The sequence below is a fragment of the Seriola dumerili genome, unplaced genomic scaffold, assembly GCF_002260705.1.
Source record: "Seriola dumerili isolate Sdu_G_001 unplaced genomic scaffold, Sdu_1.0 BDQW01000262.1, whole genome shotgun sequence".
In the NCBI taxonomy this organism is placed as follows: Eukaryota; Metazoa; Chordata; class Actinopteri; order Carangiformes; family Carangidae; genus Seriola; species Seriola dumerili.
In genome coordinates, this window is record NW_019174517.1 from 507,570 (window position 1) to 527,952 (window position 20,383).

Below are 20,383 nucleotides of genomic sequence, written 5' to 3' on the forward strand. Positions count from 1 at the left end.
TGGATTTCAGTACTTTTCCACTGCAGCCCCACATAGAGCACAAGCTTGGAGCTTAAAGTTGGACCATCCTCAAAGAGCCCAGTTGGTGTATAGGCTCTAAAAAAACATAATCTACCAAATGGTCCCATCTGTTCCTGCAGTAAAGCGTCGCTGTGAGAAGCTCTAACCTAGAAATAAACAGATAGTAGATAGGTCTGTAATTACCATCCAGTGCTGAAGGTGAGAACCTGGATATGAAGCACACATTGTTCCACTGATTAACTGTGCAACAGGGAATTCTGAATTAGTTTTTATTGGGTTGTTTTGGCTGAACAGCTGATGGATTAAATTGCACAGAATTGCACTGAGATAGCAACATAATATTTTTGGACCGTCACATTCAGCCTTTGGTGAACACAATTAAGATGATTTAATTAAATTGGAAGATTATGTTCAATATTGCTTGTGTGTAAAACATGCGGCACGTGATGCGTTTGTGGATAGAGAATAATATTGCTCTCATTATCTGAAAGGAATCATGATTGAGCTGTTTGATGAAAGTGTATTAAAACCACCTCATCTCGCAGACATACCCACCTCAAAGTGGAGAGGACCCCCCCCCCCTCGAGCACCGCGGGTATTTGACATGAAAACACAACAAGGAGAGGGTGAAACCTGCCTCATGCTCGCAGGGTGAAAAGAGAGCAACAATAGGGCCTTAATCTGAGGGCAGTGTCTGAAATCCCAGTCGGAGCGGTTTGGAGAACAAAGGCCGGGTCGGACGGCCCCGGGACGGGACACCGCTCTGATCTCCGCCTGGTCGCCTAATTCCCTTTCCGGGTTCCGTCAGGGATGACAGGCGCTGCGAGCAGACAGGTCAGCGGGGTGAGGGCTGTCGCCGGGCGGCTTCTTCTTTCTCCCCAGCTCGGTGGTAATGTCCGATGGGCTTAAAGAAAAAAAAAAAACACACTCAGACCGACCACCGAGGGTGTGTTGCACCTTCAACCGGAACACCGGGCAACCAAGCGGGAGGCCCGTGTCTCCGCCGCCGCTGCTGGTGGCTGGTGTCCGCGGCTGCAGTGGAGGAGCTGCCTCCGCTGTGCTCTCTCTCCTTTCGCGGTTTGGTCCCAGTTGAAGCTTTTCCTTTCCCCCTAACGGAGGGTCGCCTTGAAACCGACAAAACTGTCAGGAGGAGGGGCTGGAGAGGTAGAGAGAGGTGGGGGGGTGGGGGGGGGGTGGGGGGTGGGGGGGGTGGTGGTGGCACTGGGCGAGCTTGAAACCGCCTCAGCTTTTTTTTTTTTTTTAATCAACATTTTTTGCAACTATGTAACACAGAGCGGTTTACTTCAAAGGAAACTTATGGATAATAAAAAAGTCAGATAAGCACCGTGCACGAGGAGGAACATAGAGGTCATGTGAGAAGGTGATTAAGAGCCACAGTTCACACCAAAGGTCCAGACCCCCCCCACACACACACGACCCCTCCTTCCTGAATTTTAGCATAACAGCTCTAAATGAGCACGCCACTTTTTCCTCCTCTTCTGATGCAAATCTGTGTGTCAGACTCCGCCCACATTATGCACAAGGAGACGTCACCTACACAGTCTGTTTTTGTGCATTTGTATACCGAGAACCGCGGGCACCAGTCTGTTCCTCGGTGAAGAAATGTGTGTGTGTGTGGGGGGGGGGATCAAAAAATGTGGCGGTCATGAAGGCGACTACAATGACGAGTCTCATGAGAAAGGTGCAGGATGCTGTTGGTCAGTGCCCGCCCTCCATCCGCCTTCTACAGCACTGAGGGACTATAGTTGTACTTTTATTCAACATAGATGTGACATTAATGCCTCTTTATACTGTCTCTCCTTCTGTATTCTTCATTTGTTGGACTCCTGACTAACAATTAATGGTGTGCTCTTAGACATTTGGTGTTAAATGCGAAAACTAATTTTGAAAATTAAGATTATTATATGGATATCTTCTCAATTACAGTTTTCAGGAATTACAGGAAACATCCCTGTTTTTAACTGTGAATTAACTGTGAATTAAAAACAAGTGTTTAGCCTTGTGCTTGTTTTGGCCAACAGAGGGGGCTAGCTGCTAGCTATAGCAGCTTCAGAAATGAAGCTAAAATAATCAAAATAGAGTTATCCAATCTGTTTTTTTTGTTTTTTTGTCATTACAAGGTAGAGATGAGATTAATTGGCTCACTCATTGGTCAGGAGTTCATAACCAGACACTAAACTAATGAAAACAAACATACCCAAAGCCCCCCATCTGAAACTTGAAAACATTCTTAAGTAGAAAGAGGTGAAGAAGTTGCCCGACAGTGTGTAGTGGACTTCACATGACAATCTTCACAAGAATACTTTTATGAAAAATGTTTTTTGATGCTTTTTAGGAATATAAAATAATCGAGGAATAGACAGACAATCCGACTTCATGACTGCTTCAAAAGTAGGGAGCCGTCGTTTTATCAGTCGTCCCTCACTGTAGTTTATTACAGTTACCATGGTCAAAATACAAGAAACCAGGGCTGTCCCCCTTTTTTACTTCATAGATAAAAACATTGAATATTTCACTGATATATTGACCACTGAGCTGGAAATGTCCCCGGTTTCCATTACAGAAATCTGGTCACCTTATTTCATATTTTTCACTCATCTTTGTCTTATGATCATACATCCATATTTGGCCTAGGCTATAATTGGTTGTCTATGGTCTGCCAATGAATTGAAGAGGGGCACTTAAAAATTGTGCAAATGTTATCTCAAGTTTATATTTTTGATGCTTGAGGTTTCCTTTCAGGAGGGGGGGGGGGTGCAGTGGAAAGAAATATGGGCTTCTGACTTAGGTTAATTATTCACTGCTACCCACAAGTAAACTCACCGGGACCCACACTACATTAAAAACAAGTGCAATATTTCGGAGGGTAACTACGCCCCCTCACTTTCCGCTTCCCAATCATAAAGCGTCTGTTATAATTGGCGTGGAAATGGGTGGGTGTGTGTGTGTGTGTGTGTGGGGGGGGGGGTCGCCTTGAAACTGGCCCCTACTACCACCACCAACCGCATTTTAAAAAAAATTAGAAGAAGAAGAAACCCACTGCTTGTTTTGATCCCTCAGTCTTGAAGGGAGAGGGGACCTTGAAACGGCTCAACCTCCTTGCTCCATAATTGGTTTTATAGTGCTGGCGAGCGGCCAGTGTTTTTTTTTTTTTTGTTTTTTTTAAACACTGGAGACTTTTTGATTGACAGTCGACGCAGCCAATCAGAGTGCAGCTGTGCAAACACGCACTGGGCTGGGTTGGGGTTGGGTGGTAGCGAAGGAGAGGGGCGGGGCTTGCAAAACAATGCTGTGTTTCATTGCTGAGGAGTTTACGGACGCGTCAGGGGCTTTCTCTCCCCCCCCAGTTATCCCCCCAGTTTACCTTCGGACGAGCCTGTAATGGACTACTCCAGTTCTCCCAGCAACCTGGACGGATTTTGAGAAACGTTTGCATTTTTAGCTCCTTACCCCCCCACAGATTTTCTCCATTCAAGTAAGCGCTCGGCATGTTTTTTTTTTCCTTGTTTGGTTTTTCTCTTTCCCAGCTGAAGTGCCACAGTTCTCGGCGTTTTAAAACACAATCTGGGCTGTAAATGTTGAGTGAAAAGGGCGCGGAGGTTTGCACACACGACATTTTGGATTTTTTTTTTTGTGTGTGTGTGTGTGTGTGTTGTTGTTGTTGTTGTTGGGAAGCTGTTATCGGTGTGGAAACCTCACTTTCGAGACGTTTCCTCCGAGAAAGTTTTGTGTGTGTCTCGTTAATGGAACCGTGAAAAGTTTGAAACGTGGCTGTAAAAAGCCGAGCTCCTCCGCTGCCGTGCCGCATGGAGCTCAACCGAGAGGGACACAGTCCAACCAACCCCCCGGAGTTTCTCTCAGTCCGCTCGGGGGCAACATTTGTATCTGCTGTGTTTTTGTAAAGGAAGGGGGGAAAAAAAAAAGAAAAGAAAAAAAAGGTTTATTGTGATTTCTGAACGAGCCTTTCTTCAGATCCCGCCCGCCTGGATATCACGAGTCATTGCTGTAATGTGTTTGCTTGCAGCCTTTTGAAGGTTAACGCGACTTTTAGCCTTGTTGGTTTTTCTAACATTAATTAATTTACTTAACTAAACAAACTGCTGTTTATTTCCGGGGAATGTGTATTAAAATAAATGGATCAGCGTAGATCCCTACAAAACGCCAAATGTATATCTCCGTGTTGCCTTCGGATAAAGTCGCGATTGCTTGTTGTTGTTGTTCCTTCTTAAAGTAACTTTTATTCTATCTTTCTGTATTTTAATTTGACGCACGCGCGTGTTTTCGAGGATTTTGTTTTATCAGCTGTTTTTTTTTTTTCCAAAACGATTAAAATCGACCTTTAAACAGATCCAAGACGCGCATTGCTCGGGTTAAGCTGAATTATCCGTCGATTAATGATATAAAAACACAGAATTACATCTTAATATTGGTTCAAACTGGGGTGTGGATGGTGAACCGTCGATAGCCTGCTTACAAATGGGGTTTTAGTTTTTAAACTGTGGGCTGAAGTGTTTACGGGTTGGGTTTTGATTTCTTTCCCTGGGCAGCACCCATGACCAATTGCGAAGTAGCCCGGACTAAATTCGCATCTGTGGGCAACAAAACACCGCTAACCTCGCTGATTAATGATGCAGGGTTTTGCAACCTTATTTATTTTTAACCCGTTTGAAATTTATATTTGATGCGCCTCCAGTATTTATGGTGTATTGGTTTACAGGGCGACTCGGCCCACAGCCAGCATTGCTGGTTTACGGTTTAGGGAAACAGCTGGGTAATCGGAAAAGGTAGAAGAGGTTATTAAAATTTGACCGTGCGCGTTTCCATCGCAGGATCGCGGAGTGTTTTCATGGCCGGGGCAGAGCAGCAGCAGCAGCAGCCGCCGGACGCCCCTCTCCTGGTTGTGTGTTCCCTGGGAAGCGGAGCCCCGGAGCGGCTGCCTGCTCGGTGTGCGGTGGGGGTGGAGTGCTGCTAGTCCGCTCAAACATTAGATGATAATATTGTGGATATAAGTTAAAGCTGCATTGAGATCTGCAGTTGGGACACACCAGGAGCGAGTCATATGGTCTTAATGTCGAGCGGCTAATACTCAACGTTTAGTTTTTGAAGTGGTTTTCCAAACTGCGTCATTGCACGTTTGGGCCGCCTGTTCGCTGGAAAGAGGAGAAATCCTAAAACTACCAGTTCAACACAGTTTGCTCAGTCTGCCCTCAGATTGTGAATCAAGCGATTTTCTTGTTGTATTTTGTAGGTCAGCAGGATGGCTGAGAAGGAGCTCGAATCGCCTGGAAAACTAAAGACATTATTATAGCCAGAATTGTCTTTTTCGGAATAGGGGGCCTATCCGAACGGACAATTTCTTTTTACAACTTTCCCCTCTGTGGATAATGGATGGCAGAGATTTTGGACCTCCTCGATCCGTCCACGTACCACCTCCGTTGTTGGCGGGGCTCGCAATGGAGTCTCACCGACTCGGAGCAGCAGCAGCAGCCGGGAGGATCCCTCCCTCGCCCGGTCACTTGGGCGCGAGTCATCCGCCGCCTCTCCACTCTGGAAAATTCTTGCCATCGGCCATTAACCTACATCCACACCACAGTAAGTACAAGACTGCTAGACTGCTTCACTCTCACTGTCAAAAAAAAAAAATCAACCCCTCAACCTTCAATCGATCAAATATTAACTTGATATAAGGCTGCGCAAAAAATAAAATGCGCACAGTTGGTGACAGCGTGTGCGGTCATTATTCTGATGTTCTGTGGGAAAGGAGCCTGGATGCAGGTTTCACAGGGAGGAGTGGCTGTTCTGTTATAAAGCTGTGACAAGTTTCAGATGTGGAAGTATGGCATCATGTTAAGGACTGCGAGTCTTAGCGATGGGCAACGCATCAGCGGAAAATTACTTGGCAGGTTCCGATACACGCACACGCACACGCACACACACATCGTCGGGTTTTTAAAGGCACATCGGGGCCGAGTGTGGAGCGCGGTGGTGTGGGTGTTGTTGCAGCAGTAGCAGCAGTAGTAGTGTGCAGGTCAGGGTGCAGTGGTGTTGGATTGTGCATGTGTGGACCATTACACCGTCATGGCAGCAGATGCAGGTTGTGTGTGGTTGTGTTGGGGGTGGGGTGGAGGGTGGTGGTGGTAAAGTTGTGACCTTACAGGGATCACAGACCACTTCTTACCCTGTTGGAGAGGGGCTGGGGGTGGGGTTGGTTGGTTGCGTGTTTGTATGAGTGACGAATGGCTGTGGTTCAGTCTCTAGTATCTGGAGTAAAAGCCACTCTCCTGGAACAGTTGGCAAATGGCTGATGCTGCTTTTTTACTGCATTTGTACCAATTCTGTTGGACATCCCCACTGCTGCCTCGAGCAGGAAGTGTGAGAGAGAGAGAGAAAGAAAGGGAGAGTTTGTGTGTGTGTGGGTGTGTGTGTGTGTGTGTGTGTGTGTGGTGGTTTGATATATTCAGCCATTAAGGAAAAGGTGTGGCATTAACCACACAGGCTTCATAAACCACACTCCCATGTGTTTGTTTACATCACTCTCTACCTGCCTTCTGTGTGTGTGTGTGTGTGTGTGTGTGTGTGTGTACACAGTATCACCTGACTGCAGTCAGTAGATCATCTACAGTATGTGTTATTCCCTGCTGAGCTGGTGATTTTCCCTTTTTCACTGTCACCGCCCCGCACCCTGATCCCTGCTCCAGCTATTAGTAATGGAAGCCCTGAAATAACATTGTGCAAAAAGAAAAGAAAGAAAGATAACATTGAATGTTTGCGTACAGTTTGTGGTCAGTCAGAGGGAAAGTTCTTGTTAAGGTTCAAACCATATGTTGTGTTTGTCTGGAAAAATGGAAAATCTGACACACTCCTCATGGAGTTACTTTCGTCCCCCCCTGAAGTCGCTTAGATACAATTCCAGTTTCTCCGGTTTCTTTTCAGATGTAATCCCCCGGAGATAATAATATTCCAGTTTAGTTCATCTGTGTTTCCACCTCGTCCTCATCGTTGAGCGTGGGTTCAATGCAGCACTTGTCGTTTGGAGCGCGAGGTACTAGAGGTCTAGTAAAGTGAGGCGGTGCTGGCAGGGCAGGGCTCTGATGAAGCGTTAATTTGACACACCGGCGGAGCCTACACACTCGACTCACGCACACGAGAAGCTGTCAGAGATGAAATCAACTCGCAGCAGGGAGTGTTAGGGTGATTGACGGGTGTATCGCGGCAAAGAGATGTGCCAGGGCGCAGTTTAGTGCAGCTAGTCGATATGATTTTGTGCCTTCAGAATAACATGGAGGTGAAATGATCAGATGTTTGGATTTACTGTAAAAGGGGAAAAAAAGAAAAAGAAAAAGCCACAATTTGTTGGTTTAAAAACGCGTCTTTGCAGCAGCAGCAGTGTGTTTTCAGCCGGGATGATGTTCCTCCATTTCCCCTCCTGTGGCTCTGAAACGAGCTGAAAACTGCTTGCGGTGTGTGTGCAGATGTGCTTGTGTGGAACAACTTGCTGTGCTGCCAGAGGGAGGGAGGGAGGGAGGGGGGGAGGGGTTGTGAAGTGGAATTGACCCAACCACTGTTCCAGCCCAGATTGGTAGTTTAAACACTCCTTTAAAACGGGATGCATTTTATTCTGCCCACACACTGACCTTCTCACTCCCCGACTCTCATCTCCCAGCCTCCGCCCACTAAAACACACCACCGTACGACACAGGTCATTTAGCTTTACGGCGCTCCTCCATATCAAATCCCCACACATTACATTAACCGAACCCCCGATTGAGATCTCGGTCCCATGCTTGTAATAACACTATACGGCCCTGTTACATGATAATTACCCGGTAATTGCAAATGTTCATAATGTTCCCATTTAATTGCAATAAGCAGCGTGACTCCAGCTCTGAAGCAGCCGGTGTGCAATCAGAGGAGCCAAGGCCGCCCTGCCACTGTTTTTGTTTACACGTGTTTCATGGAATTCGAGACATTTTTTTTTTTTATTTTGCACTGTCGTGTTTGGCTGAGCTCTTGATAGCAGGGTTGACTGTTTATAGCTGCCAACACACTCCTATTTCCCAGGAGTCTCCCTTTATTGAAGTTCAGTTTTAATAGGGTTTCCACCTGACTTAATGGAGTAAAGTGTCGCCCTTATTTCCACACCTCCAGGTTGTCAGATGTGTGGGAGAGACAGATTTGTTTTTAAATGCATTGTGAAGCCGCAAATAGTTTTGTTGACGTTTGTGCTGCTTGTTCGCTCGACCACGCAGGAAGGGACCTCTGTGAAGACATCCTGCTTTTCTACCTGTATCCACACAGGTCATATCTAAACACGGCAAAAGCCCTCGTCGCTGTTTGTAGATGTAAAATGGCTGTAAATGGTCCTCTTGTCTGCTGGAGGTGAAGATGCCTCCGTCACCAGATTGAGGCCATCTGTCCTCTTCGTCCTCTTCCCTCCCTCTCGCATCCGAGAGCAGCGGAGGTGGGACCCGCTGAAATGTGACTGCACCGAGGAGACGAGGCCTCACATGATTTTTATTCCTAAAGCTGAGCTGCAACCGTTAAAGTTGCACGTCAGTTTATCATGAGTAGAATCAACAATTAAGGATAAGGAGTTTTTTGCATCTGAATGACATTTTTTGCACTGTGTTTCCCAGATGTCACCTCAATCAAAGTGTGTGTGTGTGTGTGTGTGTGTGTGTGTGTGTGTGTGTGTGACATCCTTTTCCTTGGATTTTGGCCAATTAACCACTCAGCTCTCATGTCTTTAAGCAAACAGAGTAATGTTGCCGCAGCTGTGGGAAATGCAAAGCACATCATTTCCTGTGCACCGGCAGCTTTTTCCGGGTGTTGAAAGCAGAAATTGCTGTAGGGCCGTGCACGAACCTGGGTGCCGCTACATCACCGTTGTGTTATATCCAACAGGCGCAGTTGTAGATGATGACTTTAAACTGAATGGACAATGTGAACGTACGAGTTCATAAGTTCAGTTTGCATACTTAATGAGGCAAAAATGACGTTCAGGGCGGCGTCCCTCATCTGTGAGACTGAAGGGATAACACGCCTGAACTAGCAACTTCCCTGCTCTTTTGTCTCATACATTAACACACACACACATTCACACACGTTTTTTTAGTTTGCACGAGGGAGTAGCAGAAGATGGGAGTGAGACGCAGATGTAGGTGTTGTGGTGAGTGCAGAGGAGAGAAGTCAATAGATGGAGATGAAAACCGCTCAAGACAAATGGAAAAAGAGAAATAAACAGGCGCAATCCCCGAGGTGGGAAGCTGTGTTTTGTTTTTGGAAGGATAAGAGCCGAGGTTGTCGTTTGTGTGTGTGTGTGTGTGTGAGAGAGTGTCGGTGCAGATGAGAGGATTGAGGTCTTGTGTATGGGAACAGGAGCATGTGATTGTGCTTAGTGCAGTTAGAGCCGGGGTTTCCCCCTGGGACTCTGCAGAGAGAAAGGAAGAGATTTATCCTGACCACAACACTTTCATACACGGTTAGATAAATGTGGTAGCCCTTCAAATGTTCTCCCTTTCAGTCTCTCACACACACACATACATACATACATACACACACACTCACACTCACACTCACGGGCACAGCAGTGTAAGTATAATTCATGCAGCTTGCGGGGCAGGCCAGGGTTGTCTTGCCCGATACCAATTTGTCTTCCACGGTACTTGGTTAGTGTGTCTGTTTACGTTAAAATTAATGTGGTGAGTGTGTGTTTATATGTATTCAAGACACAGACTCCTACGTGTGTGTGTGTGCATGTGTGTGTGTGTGTGTGTGAGAGAGAGAAGACGTGGCTCGGACACATCCCCTCTCAGATTAATTGAATCTTTCAGGGGAGAAAACAGGCTCCTTAAGAGAAAGCACAAGGCACTGCTGCCCTGCTACAATAAACCTGTCAGAGGCAGACAAATGACACACAGTCACACACACACACACACACACAGTCTCACACACACATACACACGCACAGCTGTCAAACATAAGAGTGACAGACCGGTGTGTGTGTGTGTGTGTGAGAGAGAAAACAAGCGTGCTGTGGCATGTTGAAATACCGAAAGCATTAGCTAAGCCGTTCGCTCTGCCAGAACCCTCCCTATAACTCAAACAACACCCTCCGACACACAGAGGTCACACACTGCGTTGTGTCTGTCAGTTCGGCTGCATGTTGAGTCTCTACGTGTCCCGTTACATAAGGTTTATAATATTCGGCCCAGGAAAGTTTGAAAGGTAGAATTGAACTCCATGAGCAGCGACGTGAAGGAGACGCAGAGAGCAGGTTCCAAACATTCGACTGTTTCTTGATTATGGGCTTTAGTCACCGAGACGACCGGCACCTTTGACCAGTAACTGACTTCTGCCACTTGGCTTCTTATCCTCCAGGTATCGACTAAACCGAATAATTTGCACACTTCACTTCACTGCCCAGGAAAAAGTCTCATTTCATCTATGAATTAATCCTAATTTACGCACCTTTTCTTCATCCTGTATTTCTGTCAGTCGGCACCTCAGTGGATTTAGTTCATGGTGAATTTTAAACCGTACGCAGTCCCTGCTGAATGTCGCAGCGTGAGTTTCACCTGGCCATCGCAGCGACCTTCCCTGCAAATATAACCAATCATCAAAGTTTCCCACGAGTTGAACCGATCACACCGGTCCCTCCGCAAAACCTTGATGTGTGTCGCCAAACTCACTTCCTTGTTTCTGGTTTTGAAGCACATTGTGGAGGCCTCATACACACACACACACACACACACACACACACACACACACACACACACACACACACACACACAAACGCTCTACGGTATAAATTCATGAGGTTATTATTATTAATGTTATTATTATGATTATTATTAAAGATCAGCTCACCTGTGATGCAGACGGAGCAGAGTCGCTTGGTCTTTATTTTTATTTGTCACCTGCACTGACCTGGAATTATTCTCACTGGTGAAAGTTTCCTTTGATTTTTAATTAATTATTATGATTTTTTATGAAGATAGTGACAATTTTTGCAATTTTTATTTGCTCGTGCAGTTTCATTGCAAAAAAAGAAAAAAAGTGGTTGTGTGGTGGTGGTGGTGGGGGGGGGTTCATTGCAACTGTGTGACTGTGCAACTGTGCATACCATTCTGTGTATGTGCGACACTGCATGACCGTGTGAATATGTGTGTGTGTACGTGTGTGTGTGTGTGTGTGTGCACACGCCTGTTGCGAGAGTGTTCCCATTTGCTGGTATCGAGGTGTGTGTTAAAATAACAACTACTGTCTTCACAGGAGATTTGAGTGCAGCAGCATTGGCACAGTGAGACACACACACACACACACACACACACACTAGGTGGATCCAACTGTCAGGGCAACTTCTGCAGAAAAGTTTCAGAGCTGCACGGGGAATCAAACACCGACATTGCGTTGCTGTGTGGTCGGTTGAACTCGGTGTGATTGAACTGTTCTTGTTTTCGCTTGGTTTCAGCTCAGCGGCTGAATTCCATTTAGCTGCTTCGGTTTCAGGTCCTGGTATCGAACGAGCTGTCACGCCGGACACGCACCTTTGACACCTGGCCAAATGTCTGCTGCGAAAAACAACCATAACAATTTATACACTTTAGAAAAACAATATTTTTATTATTGTTATTCTAGTTTCAAAGGCCACTTGCTTTGTTAATTGATGATTAGTGAGTTAATTGATTAGTAGATTGCCAGAAAATGAATCGGCAACTATTTTTGTTTATAGTTTCAGTCGTTTGTTAAATAATAATAATGTCAAATGTTTGTACGGATTTAATGTTTTTTCTTTGTCACATACCGTTGTGCACTGAACATTTCAGGTATGGGACTGTTGGTCAGACACAACAAGACATTTACAGACGTCCCTGTTGCACTCTGGGAAACCGTGACGGGCATTTTCCTTTTTATTTTTGGACATTTTTATAAAGAGAATACATCTTATCCAAAAGTTACACCTCAGCCTGGACCCTTAGTGATTTTCTGTCTGTACTCACACGATGTTACACCATCTAACATACGCTCGCACACTTCTTCTCTACTTCGTACTCACGCACTAAAAACTGTCCCACGCCACCGTCAATAATACACATATAAAACCTGTATTCTAGCGCTTAAACTCCACCTATAATACATGATTAAACATATACATACACTGTTGTATGAACCTCATGTAACTCAAGATGATGGCAGCAGAAATAATTGACCTTAACATATTCTCTTTTAGCCAAAGTGTTTTGGATGATTTGGTTTTGTTGTCAGATTTTAATATTTGTATTCTAATTAATAATAAAGGACCACATTTTGTCCCTGCAACTCTTGTGTCATTACAGCCGCTGTGTGCAGCTTCTTTTTAGGAGCGACATAAACGTATATACTTTATTTTTCTACTTCAGTCTTTACTGGTAAGAGACTGGCATCATTAAATAAAAGCAGCAACAAAGAGTTGTGTTCGACTACACTTTCCCTTTGTCGGTGACAGAATCATCAACTTCTTTTTATGATTTGTTGCTGCATGAATAAAGTTGGCTTGACACTTTCGTCCCACGTTTCCTCCTACGAGCATTTTTACTTGCTATTTAATGTATTTTAACCAAGTATACCACTTCCTGTTTCATTTCATCAGACATAATGTCACAAACGTCTCAGAGACTCATATCAAAGTATTGTAGAAACTTTTCTGACATTTCACCAGAACGTGAGCGAGGCACATGAAATGATTTGAACAACTTTGAAAGTAAGTCTTTCTTTTACCACTGGATTCCTTTGCAATACATTTTTTTTTTTTTTTATTACCAAAACAACACTACAAAGAAAAAAAAACGTCTGATATTCAAGGGACAGTTCAGGTGTTTTGTCGTGGGGTTGTTTGAGGTCAGTCACATATAGCCGGTGCATTACCTGCAGTAGATTCTGATCAGCTCACTCAAACCTGTTTTACACACTTTTAAAAACAAAAAGTGTCTAAAACAGGTTTGTTCTGGTGGCTCCGCCCACAGCAACACGCCACTCTGCTGGTCTGACGGTGCTCCTGGTCTGATCTCCTACCTGGGAGGAGCTGCGCAGAATCTACTGCAGGTGATGAACCGACTGTATACGACTAACCTCACACAACCCCACGACAGAACACCTGAACTGTCCTTTTAACACAAACACACACACACACACACACAGTGCGATTTGCAATCTAAAAGTGGACTTGTCGTAGCTTGAACTCGTCACAGAGGCATCAGTAAGTGAACGTGAAACTGTTTATGTTCAGCTTGAGCTCACAAACAAAACAGTTTCCTCTAAGCCGCTCAAAACACAGGAAAACCAGACTTGTACATTTTGAAATCATTAACACACTTTAAAAACCACATGCTCACGGCCCGAATTAACACGCACACAAAGACGGACGCGATATCTGTTACCAGACATCCTTTCACCTCCGTGTTTATGTGAGGAACTCTCTTGTCTGCTTTGCAGTCGGGATTAATGATTAGCAGTGTCAGTTAGCTGTGGCAGAGACGGAGAGCACGGCACAGTTTTTACTGTTTGAATGTTTTTCTTGCAGGGAATAAAAACCAGAGATCAATAGAGATTCCCCCCCAGCTAACCCTGCTCTGAGTACCACTGATGGGTAACAGATGGGTTCACACAGTGTGTGTGTGTGTGTGTGTTTGTGTGTGTGTGTGGCACACATTTATACCAGAGGTTTCTTCTCCCTCTGTATTTTCTGTGCTTTTGTTCGTCTTCCAGTATTGTTGTTTTTGGATTCTGTTGAGTTTCAGTCCGTCTCAGTTCGATTTGCGATCAAGACTCTTGAGCTTGATTTCACTGTTTTTCACCGTGTGTGTGTGTGTGTGTTTGTGTGTGTGTGTGGTTTGCGGCAGCGTCTCTATCAGAGTTGATCTCCAGCAGGCCTCCTCTTCTCTGATATCGAGATACGTTTCTTACGAGGATCTGAAAATGGAGGCTCAGAACGTGTTGGGAGTCAGAGAGCGTGTTTCTTGGCAACTCGCTTATCCCAATATGGCAAACTAACTGTGAAGTAGGAGCCAAATGGTATGTGTGTGTGTTTGTGTGTGTGTGTGTGTGTGTGTTTGTTTCCAGGGTGGGAAAGTGGGATGGAGTTGTGTGTGTGAGAGAGAGAGCGAGAGAGAGAGCGAGAGAGAGAGAGAGGAAGGAAGGAAGGAAAGGGCAGAGAGAAAGAGAGAGGGACGTAATGAAAGAGTAATTTCAAAACATTTAAAGAAACATTTCCCTCTCAGCTACCATTTGGATGTTGTTTCTGGAACGAGGAGCACAAATGTTTTCCCTCTCTCTACCCCTCCCTCTCTTTCCTCCCTCAGACTATTCAGGAAGGGAGAAAAGGGAATTGGGGATTGTGTTTTTTTCCCTGATCACTGGCATGAAAAGTAACTGGACTGTATGTAGCTGTGTGTGTGTGTGTGTGTGTGTGTGTATGTGTGTGTTTACACTCTCCACACATGGATAAAAGGCCTGTAGGCGGCTGTGATGCAGAGATTGATCCATACTCTAGTCTGTGTGTGTATGTGTTTTGTGGTGTGTGGTGTCTGGTGTGTGTGTGTGTGTTTGTGTCTGTGTGTGTCTGGGTGTGTGTGTGTGTGTGTGTGCGTTAGACAGACCCTGGTGTTTGGCCTGAAGGAATGGAAACTGCTGACATCCTACCAGGACCTCAACATCCTTGACAGGTGGTGGTTGTGAATGTATTCCCTGTGTGTGTGTGTGTGTGTGTGTTTGTCTACGTGTTGTTCCTCACACACACACACCAGGTAACAATTATTAAAATGAATAATAGGTGAGAATAATTTGTTAGAACAACATTGTTGGCACGTAGCCTCACACACACACACACACACACACACACACACACACACACACACACACACACACACAGACACGCTGGAGCGGGGGGAGGAAAGGTGGCGGTAAAAATGGGTTTCTTTGTATTTGTTCGTGGTAAATCGTAGTTTAATTTACGTGATCGAATTACAAACAGTCATGAGCTGCTGGAAATGAATCATGCTTTTTCTCACACGGCTGGCAAATCACTTTTTTTTTATAGTCACACAGATGAATAGTCAGCGACTGCCAGCAGATATTTAACTCTGGCGTCGAACATTCATACAAAGATCAGGCTGTTAGCTGTTAGCTACAGCAGCTTCAGAAATGAAGATAAAATAATCAAAATAGAGTTAACCAATCAGATTTCTCTCTCTTTTTGTCTCTAGGCAGAGAAGAGATTAGCTGGCTCACTCTTTGGTCAGGAGTTCATAACCGGGCGGTAAACTTCCCAGTCAAAACTTGAAAAATGTTTATGATGGAAAAAGTGAAGAAGAAGTTGCTCGACAGTCTGTAATGGGCTTCACGAGACAATATTCACAAGAATACTGTTATGAAAAATGTTTTTGATTCCATTTAATTGGTGGATACAGACTTAATGAACATAAATAATCAAGGAATAGACAGACAGTCGGACTTTATGACTGCTTTAAAGGTAGGGAGTCATCCCTCACCATAGTTTATTACAGTACGACAGTTACCATGGACTTCATAGATAAAAACATTGAATATTTTAATGATATATTGACCACTGAACTGGAAATGTCCCTGGTTTTCATTACAGAAATCTAGTCACCTCATTCTAACATCACCAGCATTTTCCATGGTGGAAAAATGTCCACTGATGTTATTTAACCATGTTTGCTAGTGTTAACTAGCAAGCTAACCCTGGCTTCTGTCTTCTGTAGGCTAGCAGTCAGTTTGAGGAAACAGGTGCAATCTTCAGGGTTTTAGGTTTTAAAATGATAGTGTGATTAAATATATTCTATTATGGATTCATTGTAAATTACAAACTTACCTTTTCTGATGTTAACTTGTACGTTATTATAACACAGGATGATTTCTTCAAGTTTTACTCTTTGATCTGTTGCTGTTAGTTTTATTGAAATGTAAATACATATCTGGCTGTAAATATATAGTATTTCCAGTTGTTAGTGGAGATAAAATGGCCCGTTTTTCTTAGGAAACGATGCAGCCAGACTGTTTGTAATTTTATCTCATTGATATCAGCATCACTGTTTACCCTTCACTCTCTTCCAGTGACATCGAGCTGTATCGAGTTGCTGCAAATGCAAACCAAACATTTCCTCCTGCAGCTGCTTCACATTAAAAGTGTTCGACTCGTGAAACACGGGTGAGGCTTTTATTGTGAGGCAGTCACAGGAAACTAAGTGAAATTAGTGCTGGCAGCAATCGTTCATCAAAAATGTAGTGTTTTAATTTTTACACGGGAGGATTATAACAAAACAAAACAAAAAAACAGCTGTTCATCTGCAGTTGTTGTGTGAAAAACTGCTTTCATTGTGCGCAGTGTGTAATCAGGTCACGGTTTCTCATGTCACGAAGGGAAAAGCCAAATAATTGACCGACTTCCCTCTTTAAAAAAACAACAACCTGAGTTTGTTTGGCTGCATTGTAAACACACACACACACACACACACACACACACACACACACACACACACACACACACCAGCTGCTCGTGTTTCTGACGCTGTAATATGAGACTTCACTGACAGAAAGTTGTTTCTGTTTGGAAGTAAAAACCTCGTCACTGCTGCTCTTCAATGCTCCTCACAGGACAGGGTGTGTGTGTGTGTTTATTCCAGCAGAGTTAACGTACTGAGACTAACTGAAGATTAATCACAGGGTGTGTGTGTGTGTGTGTGTGTGGATGTTTTCATGCTTCTATATTCCCAGGAATTGGTGTGCATGTGTGAATTCACAAATGCTGGTTTGTGTATGTGCGCATCTTAGCATGTGATTATATCTGTGTTTTTGCACATGTGCGTGTCTTAGATGTGTATTTGTTCATGTGTGTGTGTGTGTCTGTGTGTGTGTGTCTGGGGGGCGGGGGGGGCTCCTGCAGTGTCTCTGACTCATAGGGCATTCACTGCAAACCCACATGGAACTGTTTGCACATGTCAGTGATCATAACACGATCCAGTGCAGCCACTTAAGCTACATACACAGAGACCCTCAGTAAACACACACACACACACACACACACACACACACACAAACATGGAGGGGCTTGAATAAATCTGTCTAATAGCTACTTGCTCTGGAAGGATCCACCTACACAGTATTTTTCAAAGCAAGGTGAGTAAAGGCGCGCTGCATTACTCCTGGATGAAGCGCGCCTTTTGGTTTGTGATTAATTGGAAAGCCGCATTTGCTATTGATTTTAAAATGCAGTGTGTGTGTGTGTGTGTGTGTGTGTGTGTGTGTGTGTGTGTGTGTATACAGGCGCTGACGGACTGCGGTTTTAATGTACTGATTTAGATGCAAGGGAAACTCAGCAAGCACAGCAAGTCTCTCAGATTCCCACAGGACTAATACAGACACACACACATACACACACACACACACACACACTCACACACACACACACACACACACACACACACACACACACACACACACTCTCTCAGTCCCTTCCCCCTCGCCCTCATACAGACAGCACCCTTTCCCCTACACACATGGTTAGTTTTATCAGGGTAATGGCTGTGCAGTGCGTTCAGTAATGGGCTGGGAGGGGGAAACCTCAGCTAAACATGAAACCTTTTTCCAGCTTTTAGAAGGTTGTGATTGGAAGAGATAGTAATGGTTCAAAGGTTCAAAGTTTACTAATGGCCGATGCTGCGCACATACTCGGGAGTGGAGTCCAATAAAAACACGTCTAGTAAAAAAACAAAACAATCGATAGCGGTATCATGTTGAGATATGAAACGTTTTATGAGGATCTGCTCTTTGAATGTTAAAGTGATGGGACTGGTTTTAATGGCGAGGTGTTTGACGTCGGCGCGATGAGCTGGTTTGGTTGGATAACTCCTCGCTGTAGAAGTCGTTTTCCATCATGATAAAGTTGGTGACGAGCCGCCCTCGTGTGACGGAATGACGTGAATGTAAATTTCATGTAAGAGTTGATTGGATTGAAGCTCCCATCGTTCATGTTCCTGGTATTAATATTATTATCCTGAGTGACCCGTGGTAGACACGTGGGATCGAGGATCAATAATCCAGAAAGTGGTGGAAATACATTAAGATAGTTAAAGTCAGTGGTTAGGGTTGAGCCGCATGACTTCAAATCAATATCACGATTAATGAACGATCACTTTGGTGGCTCATCTCTTTTCTTCATATTCAGTAATGTGATTGTTTTCCAAATCGGCGATATTACCTTCAGTCGATATCCATGTTGCATTCACTGTCTGGGAGTCGTGACCCATGTGACCCGATCAGGAGACTAAAGTAAACCCTGCAGTTTTTAAAACGGGTCCTCAGGGTTTCCAGAAGAGGAGTAGTGTGGACGCCAGGCGTAAACGTAGCAGAAGTGAAGAGCTTTAAAAGTAAAAGGTGTAAGTGTGGACGATGCCTGACGCTCAGTGTTTGCGCTCCTGTCGTCCAGACGTTTTGAGTGAACGTGGACTGACGTTAGGGTCAAAGCAAGATCACCCACATTTTGTATTTGACTTGTCCTGTGGATTTAAAATCTTTGTGTTTGCCAAGAGAGAGAGATTCTGCCAGACCACTCCCTTAACGCCACATCAAATCTCCAGCACCCTGAAGACGACGCCACGTGTCTCCACTCCTGTCGTGTGACGGTTGTGGTTTTAGTCGGCGGTTACGTTAACTGTCCGTGTCTTCAGAGCGCAGTCTGTCTGCGGTCTGTCTTGTTGAAACACAGAGTGCACGGTGGCTCGGTAATAATGTGATTACAACATTACAACTGCCTCGGCGTAGAAACATCAGCATGTATCGATCGTACACACACACACACACACACACACACACACACACAGGAAGTGACAGGATGTAAAGTATAAATCAATCATCTTTGTCATTTGTTAGTTTGGCTCTTGTGATACGAGTGTGACTGACAAGTCTTTTTTTATTTATTTATTTATTTATTTTGTTTTCCTAGGTGATGCCTTCCCATCAGGCTCCAGTCCCTTCCTGTCAGGTTATCCAGGCCCCTCCCCCCTGACCTCTGACCCGGCGTACAGATCGGCCAATCCCAGCAGTCTGCAGATGGCCCAGCTCTGGGCATCACACGCTCATGAAGGTAAATCATCATTCGCCTCAACAAACACACCCACGACCGACCGCGCCCAACCCGACTCCCAGCCCCCCAATCGCCCCCCCGTCCTCTTTTTCTGTCTCGGTGCATAATTCAAATGCTTGAAGACACATGTGACATCATATTTTCATGACATTTCTCCCAGTCCGCTCCTGTCCAATGCCCAGGAGGCTCGTCCCTCTTCTGTTCCTCATTGCTTACACCAGTGGGATCCTGTTCCATTTCTGTCTCTGCTGGTAGCGGCGCTCCTGGCTCTGTCCTAAATGCGTCTTGCTTCCTATGTCCGCAGCAACTCTCTTACTTTGGCCTGTCGTGCGTTGCTGTAATCCATCTTCCTCTCCTCTCTGTTCTTTTTTTGAGCTTCCTGTCCAGTATGCACTTTGTCTCTGTCTGTCTCTCTGTAGCGCTCCTGCCCCACTTTTCCACATATCTTTCCTGACTTAGCTTGTGAATATAGTTTTAGACACACGGAGAGGTGTGAGTGCACACACACACACATAGTGCAGCAGAGAAGCTTGACACTGGAAGGTTATCGAGTGTTTTATGACTAAAGCTTGAAACTTTCTCCATGTTTCTATAAATCATGAAGTTTATTTTCAGACGTGACCTCTGGTACAGGGCCGAGCTTGGTCCAGACCAAACTAGCATGCTAGCTTCTGATTACAATGCTGGCTAATGTGCTAGCTAGTCATGTAATCCCATAGAACACACAGCAGATGTTGTCAATGTTATTAACAAGCTGTAGCTACATTAACAACTGGAAATGGTGGGGTGTGCAACCCTCCTGCAAAACTGGTGCTCTAAGAAAAATAATGTTACATAAACACAGCAGCAAATAAGCATCTTTATTAGAACAAAAATACACTTTTGGATACCAATTGCCTCCATGTCTGATGTGAATAATTGGGGTGTGTAAATTATAATCTGAAATTATTATAATAGATAATAATAATATAATATTCTAACCCTAACCCTATATTTTATATTAATAAAGTTAGACATAATTTATTAATAAAAACCTTCGTTTAAAGGTGGCTCAGCGAAGTGTCGGCTCAATAATGCATGTGATTTTACTTCTTTGGAAAAGTTTGGACTAATTTGTCCATCGTCAGACACAGTAGATCAAAGGAGGAACGAGCATTGAAAAGTTTAAAAGATAGACGTATTATATATTTCTTATGGCTC

At 44.5% G+C, this 20,383-nt stretch overlaps 1 protein-coding gene across 1 annotated transcript in view; it reads left to right on the plus strand.

The window, feature by feature from the left end:
• The first annotated feature begins 3,436 nt into the window (after positions 1–3,436).
• tnrc18 (trinucleotide repeat containing 18) overlaps positions 3,437–20,383 on the plus strand; it is a 49,714-nt gene continuing 32,767 nt past the window's right edge. The window contains exons 1-3 of the mRNA XM_022757029.1: positions 3,437–3,517; positions 5,291–5,634; positions 19,043–19,183. Of these exons, the coding sequence (XP_022612750.1) occupies positions 5,427–5,634; positions 19,043–19,183 (349 nt within the window). The 5' untranslated portion in view covers positions 3,437–3,517; positions 5,291–5,426. The remainder of the gene's footprint in view (positions 3,518–5,290; positions 5,635–19,042; positions 19,184–20,383) is intronic.